The sequence below is a fragment of the Ctenopharyngodon idella genome, chromosome 12 (assembly GCF_019924925.1).
Source record: "Ctenopharyngodon idella isolate HZGC_01 chromosome 12, HZGC01, whole genome shotgun sequence".
Classification (NCBI taxonomy): domain Eukaryota; kingdom Metazoa; phylum Chordata; class Actinopteri; order Cypriniformes; family Xenocyprididae; genus Ctenopharyngodon; species Ctenopharyngodon idella.
The window spans coordinates 21,854,294-21,868,163 of record NC_067231.1 but is presented as its reverse complement, the minus strand read 5'-3'; the positions used below and the strand labels follow the sequence as shown (position 1 = coordinate 21,868,163).

Below are 13,870 nucleotides of genomic sequence, written 5' to 3'. Positions count from 1 at the left end.
TCCAACCAGAGACTGCTAAATGTTCCTCCTACACTACACGATTTTAAAGTAAAACTCAAAACATATCTATTTTCTCCGGCTTTTAATCATACCTGATTTGTATAGTTTCTGGTCTTGTTTGTGTTTGTAATCTGTTTTTTTACATATTGTACAGCACCGTGGTCAACAATCATTGTTTTTAATGGTGCTATATAAATAAAGTTGACATTGACATTTGTATTCACTGAAATAAAGCGGAAATAAAACAAAATATAAATATTAGATGGGATAAAAAACAAAACAAAAAAAAAACGAAATAAAAATTAGAAATGTTGCTTTGGCAAGTAACTGAAATAAGTTGTGATGATAAGTTGAAGCACTAAAATGACTAATTGGAAATAAATAAAAACTAAAACTGAAATAAAAATAAATTAAACCTAAACAGTAAACTAACAAAATATTAATAATAAAAACAACAATAATAATAAACTAATAAAAATGTTAAAAGCATATCACAAAATACTAAAATTAATACTAAAATTCAAAATATTACTAAAAACTATAACAGTATATTAATAATGCTGAAATAACACTGCAGCCAACTATAGCATTTTACTTGTAAAAGGAATTTTTTACTAGAATTTAGCAAAAAAAAAAAATAAATAAATAAAAAATTAAAAAAAATAAAATCCCATAGTACTCACTTGTATGCTGCTAGTCCCTGTGAGGGAAGGCGTGCTGCTGTCAGTGCCAGGTGGCTCACTGTGTGTCTGTGTAGGTGTGTAGATAGTGAGGGCTGCAGCGTGCTCAGGGACCGGACTGGGCCCCGTGTAGTCCTGCCCAGGGTGGGTGTATTCGCCAGGCAACCCGTTCTGAGGTGGAGGGGGCGGATACTGCGCTGGGGCGTACGGCTGAGCCATGGCTTCTGGGGGAGCTGGGGCCTCCTGGTTACCCTGGAAAGAAAGAAAGAGAAAGATTTTTATCAGTTTTACTCTTACGTATCTCATAGTAATCCAGTTTTTCTGGCTCTTGAAGGAACAATGCCTGCAATGAGACGTGACAAGAGCGATCATCGCCCTGGATGTCTGGGTTGTGATGATAACATGATAGGAGAGAATAGGACCTAATTCCATGATAATGGAAGAACATCTTCTAGGACAACTACTGTACCTGACAACCTGAATCATACACCATGATAAGCCTCAGATATTAACACCACTTATAGTGATAAAATCCAAGAACTGATAAGAATCACTGTTCCTGCTGCCGAGAAAAATAGCCCCCCCACACTTTTTCACCATTATTATTGTGACATGCTAATATTCACCTTTAAAAGAATCATTCTTCGAAATGTATCATTTATTTAACTTAATTTTGTTCCAAATCTATTAAGTGTTAAAAGAGAATTTTTTTTAGAATTTTCACACTAACTATTATACAGCAACAGTTCATAGTGGCTACATCGAACTCCAAAAATTACCAGACAACAGAGTAAAAAATACACCATAAAAGTAGTGCAAATTAATTGTGTGCTGTATTCAAAGCAGGGTTGTCAAAAGTACTGACTTCGGTACCCCTAACATTTTGAGTGCTGTTGAGCAGCTATCATTGTAGCCAATCACAGACATATCTGTTGAGCGCATGAACACAATGGCCAATCAGAGGTGTTTAAGAATCCGCTCAACAGAGCTGAAAATGCTAGGGGGAAATGCTGGTATCTTTACAGCATTTCCGACTTGGTACTGAAGTCGGTACTTTTGACAACCCTAATTCAAAGTTATTTAAAGCCATTCAAAAGATTATGTCAGGATTTGAACAACAAAAGGTTGTTCTTTGCTGATAATTCTTACCTCCAGAACCACTCTGACCGAATCACTGAATCAATGAGTTGAACTTCAGAATTAGATTTGTGAATGACTAATTCTTTTGAGACTTCTGTTCTCAAGTTCAGCTCACTCAATAATCCTTATTAGAGGGGAAGTTTGTTTATCAGTGAATAACATCATTCCTGCGTTCCTCACACAAATCTACCTAAAAACTTTTTTGGTGCTTGACAGATGTGTACAACTGTCATTGAAACAAACATACAAAAAAAAAAAAAAAATAAACCATACAAATTTGCAATAACATGAGGGTGAGTAAATGATGACAGAATTTTAATATTTGGGTGGACAGCTCCTATAAGTGAAGCTGAAGCATGATTTTTCTTTGTCTTATCGGAGATGCGTGGGGTCCCGGCTACTGAATGGCTTTGTCTGGGCCCTATCATATCAGCTCTCAGAGAACATTAGAGGACTGCTTGATCATTACAAGGCAACAAACTTACTTCATAGAGCAGCGCTCGATATATTTGCAGCCCGAGCGACAGGGTTCTAAATTGCTCTCTTGGCAAGCAGCATGTGCGAGATCAATTAACTGATAAATTTTTGATTATAACCTTTGATTTAAATTACAGGTTTCTAATACAAGCTGCTGTTTCCCCCTTTCACGGCCTTTCTTGTCTTTTCCCTCATATTCACCTCCCTCTGTTTCACTCATTCTGTCTCACTTAAGCGCTTTCTCCCGCTCTCTGTCTCCGCGCTGGAATTAAATGAGTATCTACCCCCTCATTTAGGTCTCTGTGTGAAGGGGTGTCTTTCTTTCGCTCTGTGTATCAGCATGTAAATGAATGTGCTTTTTCTTTCTTCTCATCCATTTCTCTCCATTGAAGAGGATGCAAATGAGATTCTTTACTCTGTTGCTTTCCCATTCGTTTTGAGTCACCGAAGAACACGATGTTTTCTAATCTTATCAGCGAACATTAGGATGTGGCGGCGCGTCATTTTTCTCTCTTTCTCTGACAGGTGTCATCATTTGTGTCGGTGGAGACTAGCTTTGTGACGGTTCTTGGTGTGTAGCTTAAAGACCCAATGAAAGAATTTGCTTGATGAGCACAGTTTTCGGTCCCGTGACGTATTTGCTGTTGATACAGGAAGTTTGGACGGGACATATAGAAAAGATTGTAACTTTTTTAGAAGTTGATTAGAGTTGATTAAATTTAAAAAATAATATAATTGTATGTAAAAAATGTTTAATAAAGTTGCTTGACGAGCACATTTTTCAGTCCTTTGCTGATGTATTTCCTGTCGAAACAGGAAGTTTGGATGGGACATACTGTATAGAAGGGATTGTAACATTTTTAGAAGTTGACTAGTGCACAAAATAACATAATATTATTAAAATAATATAATATAATTGAAAAAAATAATATTTTATATAAAACAAAATGTAAAAATGACGGGACATATAGAAAGGACTGTAACTTTTTAAGAAGTATATTAGTATGCAAAATAATATAATATTATTAAAACAATATAATAATAAAAAAAATAGAATTTTATATAAAAATAAAGTTGCTTGACGAACGCAGTTTTCTGACATATTTCCTGTTGAAACGGAAAGTTTGGACGGGACATATAGAAAGGGTTGTAACTTTTTTAGAAGTGGATTAGTATGCAAAATAATATAATGTTATTAAAATAAAACAATATAATATAATTTAAAAAATAATATAATTAAAGGCTCAAAGAAACTCCCATCTTTAGTTCATTTGGGTCTGTAAACTAGTATTTATGCGCATGAAAGTGTGTTTCGTTGATACTACAGATGGTCAGATGGCTTTTTTTAGGGAGCGTGTGTGTTGTGAGATGATGAGAGATGAGAAGTACTCATTTGGACAGAATGCAGGTGTGTTAGTGTGTTGACGTGCAATGGCTAATCTCTCAGGTAGTGTACTGTGTGTGTGTGTTTATAATGACAGATGACCTGGCTAATCTCAATGGTAAAACACTGATGTGTCTGTGTGTGTGTGTGTGTGTGTGATGACAGATGAGGGTTACTCTCTAGGGCAGAGTGCTGTTGTCAGCACAGGTGCAACTGGGTCATCAGTACAAAGTATATGTGTGTTTCTGTAAATGTGTGTTTGTGTACTGTACTGTACGTGTCTGAATCTTGCTATATAAAAGCTGCTTACCTCCAGGGACTCATATCAACGTATTAATCTTATACAAATTTAGGACCTTGGAGTTTGACCTCGTCCTGAGAGCTCATGGCAAAGAGAGGCAATAACAGCTCCTTTAACCAACTTTTGGGTAATGGGATTGCTCTTACACTCATTTACTCTGCCTGCTCCTTAATTAATCAAAATCTGATGAGCTTAAAAAAAAAGGAAACACCAGGCACCCCTGGACACAAACGCCTTCTTGTTTGGAACCGCACAACAAGTTTAGCAGACAATAATATTCCTGAGTCAGAATTTGAAATGAAGTAGCAAACAGAACACAGAATTGCATTTAAATTTAATGAAGTAGAATTAAAATTAATTAAAATTCCAAGAAACACACTCATATATGTATAAGTTCTAACAAGAAAAAGTTAAAAAACAAACAAACACAAAAAGTTAAAAAATGTAAGCATTTAAACAGATCAAAAAATATGAATGTAATGCTTTTATAAAAATACATTTTTTTAAATGTATGTAAAGTATTAAAAATAATAAACAAATAATATATTACAATACTATTTTATTAAAATAAAATGATTAAAATTAGATAAAAATAATTAGTATGAATATAAGTATAAAATATATTAATATTATAGTTTATATTAGTATAAAATAATATATATTATTTTTATAAAAATAAAATTATTAAAAAATGATTCAAATGAAAAAATATATACAGCTGTTGGCTCTCAAAGTCCCAGGTTCAAGTGCGGCCTGTGGTCATATCCCAATCCCATTCCATCAACTTTCTCAATTTTCCTTTAATATGGACTAAAAAGCCCATAAATAAAATTACAAAAAGAGAAAATCTCAGCAGAATTGTGCTTCCTCCGCCTTTTCAACTGCTGTCCATTACAGAAGGCCAATGAAGAGCCGTAGGAAACACAGAGCCTTTCTTTCCCATTTCTGCTTGATTGTTATTAACCTTTTTTCACTGACTAAGCAGCATTAGGCAGCAGCAGCAGCAGCCTTGGCTGGGGAGAGTTGCAGTTTAATAGAAGTGGGGAGAAATGCATTAATGTAAATGTAGTGGAAACAATGAGAGGCCCGGCCATTGACATGTTGGCAAACAAATGAGGCTGTCCTCTCAATTAGAGTCAATGCTCCATTATCCAAATGAAAAACGCACTCTTCCGTGGCCGAACGCCGACGGACAGGCGTGGAGGGGTGAGAAGGAGTGAGGAATAAGGAAGCCTGGGAATTTTATTACTTCTCAGTTCTTTCTATCTGTTTACACTTCCTTACACGTGTCTCGAAGTTCCAGGAGCTCAACCTGAGACGCTGACGCAACATCCAGTGTGCTAAGCAGCGATGTACAGCTCCATTTTGATGAAACATGTACAGTTTGATACACAAACACACATGCAACTCCGGTTATGTGGGGCGGCGAGCTAAGTTTTGACAAGTGCCAGTGTTCTATTGATTTGATGTGGAAGTTTGTCTCTCTCGGTATACGTGTCCGTCCATCTAGCTCTGCATCTTGTTCTTTTATCCCCCTCCTCAAGTTGCACCACCCAGGCTGAGTCTTACTCTTTCCTAGACAGAGGAAAAGGAGCGAGGCAGCCATAGCCTGGGGTGGATATTGTAATTCACTAAAACATTAAGCAGTATTGATGCAGCCCCCCGTCTCAAAGCGCCAATGGGGGTGAGGTCTGTCCAGCGGCCTGAAAAACAGTAGATAAGCCTGACAGGGAGGGGTGGCCTCCGTTCCATCTTGGGGTCTGGGCAGAAAGCAAGGTGGGGGGATTCGGCTGAGGTGCTCGCATGCCCATAAAGTCTGCCGAAAATGGCTTTCGCTTGGAATCACCTTATTATTGCCGTGTGTGTTGACTCCCCGCTATGAAATATTCAGCGAGCTAAATGGACGAGTAAGCCACATTTTCCAAAGATAAGTTGAAGGATAGAGAGCGGCTTCCTTTGCATCTGGTGGGCTATGAGGCGGATGAAACAGTCAGTAATCCAGCCTCACATTTTTCTACGTGTTTTTTCCGGCTCTTGCACCTGCAAACAACATAATGTGCTTTGTTTTCTCCATCTTACACCTGTGCTGAAGGTGTTTGGTCTCTAAACCCACCTGACCCCTGTTTTCTTGTTGTTTCTATGTGCATTACGGTTTTTTCTAGAAGGTTAAGCGAAAATGACCTAAGAGAGCTGACGCCCGATTAGCTCCCATTAAATCCGCCTGCGGTCACTGAGAGCTTGAGTGATGACCTGAGCTTGTACCGTACTCCACCACAGACGCCGAGTGGATGTGCTGTAAAACTGAACCTTTGGGACTGTCCGTCATCGCAGCGGTCAGAGAGTGACCACTACATGATGTGAGGTTAGCGAGAGATGAGAGAGACAGATGAGAGAGAAAAGTTGTGGTGAAATGTCTGAAGTCAGTTGAAAGAGTTCTTCAGAACTCTTGTGCTTGGGTCAATCGAGAAGCCTTTAAAATTCTAATGAAATTCCAAGACAAAAAAAAAAAAAATTGCTGAATTTATAAAAACGACCCTGCTCAAAAGTTTATATACCCTTGATTCTTAATACTGTGTGTCGTTACCTGGATGATCCATGGCTGTTTTTTTGTTTTGTGATGGTTGAGTCGCTTGTTTGTGCTGAGCATTTAAACTGTCCAACGTTCTTCAGAAAAATCCTCCAGGTCCTGCAAATTCTTTGATTTTCCAGCATCTTTTGCATATTTGAACCCTTTCCAGCAGTGACTGTATGATTTTGAGATCCATCTTTTCACACTGAGGACAATTGAGGGACACATACAAAAGTATTTCAAAAGGTTCAAACATTCACTGATGCTCCAGAAGAAAACACAGTGCATTAAGAACCAGGGGGTGTAGACTTTTTGAATTTGAAAATGAAGTTAAATTGTACTTAATTTGTCTTCCGGGAAACATATAAGTATCTTCTGTTGCTTACAAAGTGCAGTACTAAATGAAAAAATATGATATTTAAACAATTTTCATCCTGTTCAAAATTTTTCATCCCCTGGCTCTTTATGCATCGTGTTTCCTTCTGAAGCATCAGTGATTGTTCGAACCTTTGTAAATACTTGTGTTTGAGTCCCTCAGTTGTCCTCGGTGTGAAAAGATGAATCTCAAAATCATAGAGTCACTGCTGTGAAGGGTTCAAATATGCAAAAGATGCTGGAAAATCAAAGAATTTGCAGGACCTGGAGGATTTTTCTGAAGAACGTTGGGCAGTTTAACTGCTCAGGACAAACAAGCGACTCATGAACAACAATCACATAAAGCAATCAAAACAAACAAACAAACAAACAAACAGCCATGGAACATCCAGGTAATGACACACAGCATTAAGAATCAAGGGTATGTAAACTTTTGAACGGGGTCATTTTTATAAATTCAGCTATTTTTTGGTCTTGTGGACTACATGTAAACATCTTTTATGTAAAATATCTTATTCAGGACAGTACTAAATAAGAAAATAACATGCATTTTGTATGATCTCTCTTATTTTGTGAAAATAATTAACATTTTACAGATTCTGCAAGGGGTTCACAAACTTTCAAACAGCACTATATATATATATATATATATATATATATATATATATATATTCAAATATTGTTGCAAAAAATAATCATAACTCCTAGAACAGGTAAAGTAAAAAAATAAATATATATATTTAGACAGAGAGACAGACAACTACATAGACTCTTTTCTATAAACTGAAATCAGACAGTCATTGTCATGCCAACTCAAATTTTTCAAATTACAAAATGAAAAAGAGCCAATTTTTTAATTCTGATTTTTGTCCAACTTTACTGTACATTACAGCAGTGCTGCAAAGGGTTCAGCACCACGGACAGCTCCCATGATGCACTGGGTGAAGGGGAACACAGAAGCTTGCTGTAACATCAGTGATATGACCTCTCTGTGTCTCTTCACACATTTAATAACACTACAGACGTCCGCACACTGAATTACACAAATCCTGTCATTATTTAAAAATGGCCATCGCTGTTATAAAAGTGTCAAACCACACAGGAAATACACACAGGCTTCATATAGAGAAGTCAAAACAAACCATTCATCCTTCATCTTCCACAGGCAGACTGCGAATCTGAGCTGAGCAGAGAGCTATGCAGGGCCGTGGAGTGGAGAAAAATCACTCGCTATGTGGTTTTGTTTTTGATAAACTTAAATCAGAAATTGATATTTAATACAGCCCTCCACTGCGGCAGCTTTTATTTAATCAGTGCCCTTTCCACATCGTTCTGTAGAATGAGACCTCGGTAGCTTATAAATGTGGAAGACAGAAACGAGAAGAGTGAGCGTGAGAGAGAACCGAAGGAGGAGAGAGAAAGATCTCCATCAATATGACTGAGACCATGCCACACTAAAAACATCCCTCGATCCTTGTCGTCAAATTGCTCCGGTAAATGATTTCTGCGATGAGCTAAATGGTATTATCCACCCCCAACCCCTATTCCTCCACCCTCCGCCAGCCTTAGAGCCCTAGCCGATGCTCGCTAAATGAATTTATTTCCTTCCCAATGGGGAGAGTAAGTGGGGCATCCTAGTCACTCAAGCCAAGATTTAACCCCTAGCCTCACTACAGGGACTACAAACAGCCACTCCACAGGTTGCCAGATGGATGGAGACCAAGATTGCCAAGAACTCAAGACCTTTCATCAGTTTCAAAGAGAGGCCTTATGCAATTTTTGATTAACGCTGTTGGCAAACGCTTGCGAATGCTCGACACAAACACGGGAAGAAATAAAGATCCTCAGTGGAGCAGATCATGGATGCTCAGAGCTCCGCTTGAAGTTTGAGATGTTTTGCGAGTGGATTGGACAGGCGTGTAAATGACTGTCACAAGACCAGCAACTATAGAAGATGCTGCTACATCAAGAACTACAGAACTGAACAGGATATTTTCATATAAATCTATTGCTTCAAACACACACACAAACACACTTTGTGCACACATCTAAGTTGCTGATTTCAAAATAATGGAAAAAAAACAAAAAAAAAACAGAAATAATAAGTATTAATGTGTGTGTATGTGCACGCTTCAGACAGGCAGTATGAACACAAACAGCATAAATAAAAATGTGAGAAAAAAGCTTTTATAAAAATATAAATCAAATAAGAATATATATATATGCACACACAATTTATACAATTTAAAATTACTTTTCAGTGAAATTACTTTTTACTCTTCAGTGTCACATGATCCTTCAGAAATCATTCTAATATGCTGATTTGGTGCTCAAATTTTCCTTATTATCAATATTTATTCATCAGAGACCTTGTATACAGAGGAACAGCATTTGAAATGCCTTTACTGTCTTTATGTGTACTCTGGAATTATAAAAAAAATAAAATAAAATAAAATAAATAATTATATAATAATATAAATAAACATATCTATATTTTTTATTTTACTATTACATCCACTTTTTTGTTGTGTATTGATGCTTTGGCAATATCGTATGTAAAACAATCATCCCAATAAAGTACTTTGAAATTGAAATTGAAATTGAGTGAAGGGTGAATTTGGGCTGGTTGGGGCCAGCCAGTATCGATCAGCTCTCAGCGGAGCGCTTCCATAGCCGCAGGCCTCGTGCCACGCCTCTAGTCTGATTACTGTGAAGCACTCTGCTGGTGCAAATTGGATTGAAAAGCCCCTCCCAAGCGTACTTAGGAAATCATTTCCAAGGCTGGGCTGCTGCTTCTCTCACGTCAGCCAAGTACGGGTCCTTCCCCGGTGCCCCTGAGTGCTTCGGGCACAGACCTCGTGAGAGGTTGTGTTACCGTGCGTGTGTTTTTTTTGGGTACAGCTAGGATCCCCCCTCTTACACGCAGACATAATCTATTTTAAGTCATAGGGTCCATTTCTTCTCTCCCAGCTATTAGGCCAATGCATGCATTCTCTTTTTTACTACACAGTCACACACACCCACAAGCACTCCTTACCAAGTGTGTGAACTCAAGCGTAAGAATGAGAGCTGCTGTGGTGTGTCTGTCTCACCTAGTTGTAACACTGTGACATAAAGCAGGTTTGAAGGGTGAAATTTAGCGCTGTGAGACAGCAGCACTCTTAAAATGGTGAGCACAGCAGCGTAGGAATGCTATTGTTTTTTTTCCAGATGATAAAATCCTCTGTGGGGACAGCAATGTGAGACGTGTGAGTGATTTCCTGGGCAAACGGCAGATGGGATTTGGGATCAACAGAAGCACAAAGGTCTGCTGTATTCTAGAGAGGACAGCAGGCACAGAGGAGAAATTGTTGTTAAGTTTGGAGAGTGAGAACTGTTTGCTTCTGTAACTGTCCAACTGAGTCCGTCTGAGTCGACTAACGCTGGCCTAAGCATGTGTACCAGAGGAAAATGTTTTTGCTAATAAAAAACTTTATTAAAACAACAAATTTATTAGAAAGACAAAACTGTGTAAGACATTAAGACTTGTTTTTCTTAAACTTTTCAAAAGTTTATTTTTCATATCTTATTGGCAAATAGTTTTTTCACGTTTCAAGCATTAATCTAACAATCATTAATGAGATTTATGGTTAAAACAACAACAATTTGTCAATGAGGTAAAAAAAAAAACCCAAAAAAAACCCATTAATTCAAAACATAAACCCTGAAAATCTTACACAAATTTAATTTAAGCTAGTTTTAAGGATGTTTAGATACTTTAACTGGTAAACAAGACAAAAATACTGATTAAAATAATTTTAATTCCAATTATGTACCAACTTTACCTCAGATATTTCTTTATATAAAATTGTGTCATCCCTTATCAATAGTTTCTCACAGATAGTAAGTTGTGTTACAATTGAGAAACTATTGATAAGGGATGACGCAACGAACACTGTCCACAGATATTTGATGTTTAGTATTAGATGTATTAGATGTTTAGCAACAGGTACGTTTTTTTTTTTTGGACCAATGGGATTTCACTGTGGGGGGCGCTATTGAACGTCACAAGGACTTGTCGTGGCTAGTTAAGACAAAAATGATGAGGGAAACTGACATGCAGTGAAGCAACAACTCATGTATGCACACAAAACCATACATACAGATGTACACATACAACAAGGTCCTATAGATTTCTCTCTGTAAAGCCCTGTGGTGATAAGCACAAGAGAACATCTTAGATATGCAGACATTCAACATTAAAGACAGCACTGCCTCTCTCTATCCCAGTAGGTGAACTATATGGATGTAGCATTGCACCCGCAGGACCCGAGCACATGTCTCAATGCCCCCTAAAGCTCCCAGTCAAAGACTAATACAGGGAAGGGGGGCACTTCAAAAGCAGTAAACAACTATTTCTCATATATTCCTCCCTCGGAGCTGGTGTGGATCATAATATATAAATAAGCTGCTTTTATATTCTTTGAACTCCAATAAAAGCAAAAAAATCTGGTGTACTAAATCAAAAGAAGTACACGACCGTTCTGTATAAACATCAGGTTTTCCTGTAGGTTTAAAAATATGATACCCACCCCATTTTGTCCAGATTGTGGGGGTTCTAATGCACAACATTATGCGGGATAACACACACACACACTGCGATTAGTACGGACAGTGTAAACAGGAAGTGTATCCTCTTTTGCTATGGTTAATATTGATGGTTATCTCCAGACTTCAGACGAAGGGAGACACTGGGGGACGATTTTCCCAAAACACAGCAGACATTTAGTCAGTAAACAAAAATATTGGCGGTCTAGTAGGATCCATTTTAATTAGACAAATCACACCATTTTCAATGCTCTCTGCTTTCTTCCTTTCCCATTCGCTCGTTCAAAATTTTTTAAGCTTGCGCTAATCATAGACTCCCGGGGCCGATCGCTCCCTGGGCCCACTGAAAGGAATGAGAAACAAACTCATTTAAAAGGCTTGAAAATTTGTTCTTCTCATCTCGAATAAAACGGAAAACACAAAAGCTGCCTATTGCAAGTCAATAATACACTTTCAGGAATCCATGACAAAACCTACAGAGAGAAAAATAGAAGGAAAAGAGAAAGTTTGACTAAAGTTATCTTATGTTTAGTGATAACATCCTGCTGATGTTGGTTCTGTTTGGAGTCTCAGAGGTTTTCATTTTAAAGTCGGCATGAAACGAAAGTTGCGACAGACCTTTTTTCCCTATTGTGACATGTATCTGAGTGAAACTGCTTCTCAAACAAGAAAAAATGTGGGGCGGGACTTGATTTTGTCCATCAGGAATTGATTGGATGGTTGGGTTTGCTATTTCTGTGATCTCATATGAGTGACAGGATGTCCTGCTTTCACACCAGTAATGATGTCATCAGAGAAGAGATGTTGTTTCAAGAGAGAAGGGAAGTTATTTTGATTAAAGATTACGAAGGCATATGAAATAATAAAAAATAATGATGTACATAGATACATTTATAAAAAATACTGAAATATTCCATTAAAAAAATTAAAAAATGTCAATTTTGATTTCATGGCGACTTTAATATCTTTAAAAAAAACAACAACAACAACAAAAAAACACTTAACTGTGAAGGTTAATGACTTTGCAAAATGTTATAAGAACTGATTTTAAGCAAAACCTGAACATTTTAAATGCCCACTATGAAAAAAAGATTTTGTTTTTGGGGTCTTCGAGAGAGGGGAAAAGTAATATCAATAATATCTGTCCACTTGGTTTTGTTTAGGTCAGAGGAAAAAGAAGCTTTGAAAGGAAAATAAGAAGCCAATTTAAAATTTACTACCATTATTTTATATGTATATCATTTGGGACACCGAACATTAGGGGTGTAACGGTACACAAACATGGTGGTTCGGTACGTACCTCGGTTTTGAAGTCATGGTTCGGTACGGGTTTGGTACAGATGCTATTTATTTTTAGATATAATAATCAACACTCAAATAACAAAAAAATTGCACATAAGGCAGGTTTTGCATAAACTTCTAAATCTAATTATAAAGTTAATTTTCTACTTGAAATATAATCATTTACACAGTGGCTGTCATAACTTGTTTTCATGACAAATTTATTTAAACATACATTAAATAATCAAGACATTACTAACAGGTTAAGTAAATAGAATGAATAGGCTAATATAGTGCAAGTGCATATACGAAATCCTCCTCTCTAGAGTTCATTTCTCTAGTGAACTAACATGCTGTCAACACTAAATGCCTGAGGTAAATGTAATGCTATGTGAGATATTATTCTCAAGCTGTTTTATTGATGTCTTTCCGCAGCTGAAACACTGTTTGAGAGAATACATGTAAACATATCGATCGTCTCTTCTTCTTCTTCTGTGCTTTTTAAGGGTAGCAAACAGCGTTGCATTACAGCGCGCGCCCCCTTCTGGATTAGAGTGTGAATTGCCTGTGACCGACTGCATTCTGCACACCGAACCGTGACGTCCGTACCGTGACGAATACATGTACCGTTACACCCCTACCGAACATAAAAACAACAGTCGATTTCAACAGAACATAAAGGTTAAATTGGAACACAGACAAAAACAGGAAGAAACAGGGGGAAGTGAAGAAGAGAAATGAGAGCGTGAGGCTCATCAGCATGTCTATATCTGTCATCTTGACATGGTTATAATTCCACCCATAATTCCACTCTGTCACATTTATTTTGTCCTGTCAACATAGTTTCACGTTAGCGACACATATGTGAATGTAAACAAATGCAAACAATTGGCCAAAATCTATGTCCAGTTAGTCTAGACTCAGCTTTGTCCATCTCTCTCTTCCTTCCTCCGTCTGACCTACTATTATAGCCCCTACCTGAGCAGCTTCATAATACCGCTCTAATTCGTTTTGTCCCTTGACAACAGTTTTTAATAACTTTTATTAATTAGGGCTGTCCTATGGCCTGTCAGCTG

General features: G+C 37.4%; 1 protein-coding gene across 1 annotated transcript in view; it reads right to left on the bottom strand.

Annotated features, from left to right (window-relative positions):
* The window catches only part of rbfox3a (RNA binding fox-1 homolog 3a), a 395,081-nt gene that overhangs the window by 38,631 nt on the left and 342,580 nt on the right, over positions 1-13,870 (bottom strand). Inside the window, 1 exon segment of the mRNA XM_051914271.1 lies at positions 684-932. Within this exon segment, the coding sequence (XP_051770231.1) occupies positions 684-932 (249 nt within the window).